Raw genomic sequence first — 991 nt, 5'->3', positions numbered from 1 at the left:
GGGATCTCACTATGTTGCCCAGGCTGGTCTCAAACTCCTGGGTTCAAGCAATCCTCCTGCTTCAGCCTCGCAGAATGCTGGGATTACAGGTGTGAGACACTGTGCCTGGCCAGATTTAGTTTCTTTTCTTTCTTTCTTTCTTTTTTTTTTTTTTGAATTAGCATCTCACTCTGTCACCCAGACTGGAGTACAGTGGTACACTCACAGACACTGCAGCCTCGACCTGCTGGGCTTAGGCAATCCTTCTGCCTCAGCCTTCCAAGAAGCTGGAACTAGAGATGCATGCTATCACATCCGGCTAATGTTTTGTAATTTATTATAGAGACGAAGTCTCACCAAGTTGCCCAGGCTGGTCTCAAACCCCTGGGCTCAGGCAATCCTCTCGCTTCGACCCCCCCAAAGTGCTGGGATCACAGGCTGAGTCACCGAACCTGAGCCAGATTTAGTTTCAATTTGATACCTTCTGAGAGTCTGCTTTGAAATTCGTTTTTGGGGGACACATTTGTGACACAGGAAGAACTCCAGTTTAGAAGGCTGCTAGATGTTCACTGGGATACTTTGGGGTACAATAAACTCTCCCAAGGGTCCCTGGATAATGCAGTTCATTGAATGAAGTCCTTTAGGGCCCTCCAGGCACTCAAGGATAGTAGAGTGAGTTCCCCATATGCACAGGAGGGTACTCCAATTTTATATTCTCAGGAAAATAGAGCATCCCAGGAAAATAATGGTTTTCACTTGAAACGTGATGGGATGTCTCAGCATCCTGACTCCACTAGGCATGTATGGGACCACCGGGGTACAATGGGAGCTCCTTGCGTTATGGAGGCCGCCTAATTGGGGGTCCCAAGACACAGGCAAACCCCACTCTGGCCCCACCCTGACTCACCCTCTCTTCTTGTTCTTCTCGGTGGTGGCGTCCTTCTCATTCTCCGCCCTGACGGGCTGGGCCTCCCCGCCAGCCTGAGGGTGCCCCCCGGCGCTCCCTCCTTGG

The 991-nt window shown here is 50.9% G+C and overlaps 1 protein-coding gene across 1 annotated transcript in view; it reads right to left on the bottom strand.

Moving 5' to 3' along the window:
• LOC103251420 (ryanodine receptor 1-like) overlaps positions 1 to 991 on the bottom strand; it is a gene marked incomplete at its 3' end in the record, with an annotated part of 36,325 nt that overhangs the window by 19,238 nt on the left and 16,096 nt on the right. The window contains 1 exon segment of the mRNA XM_008050000.1: positions 887 to 991. This exon segment is cut by the window's right edge and continues 20 nt beyond it. Within this exon segment, the coding sequence (XP_008048191.1) occupies positions 887 to 991 (105 nt within the window).

This window comes from Carlito syrichta, unplaced genomic scaffold (genome assembly GCF_000164805.1).
Source record: "Carlito syrichta isolate Samal-C Ts95f unplaced genomic scaffold, Tarsius_syrichta-2.0.1 Scaffold142888, whole genome shotgun sequence".
Classification (NCBI taxonomy): Eukaryota; Metazoa; Chordata; class Mammalia; order Primates; family Tarsiidae; genus Carlito; species Carlito syrichta.
Note: the sequence above shows the minus strand (reverse complement) of the source record. Positions and strands in the feature narration are given on the sequence as shown.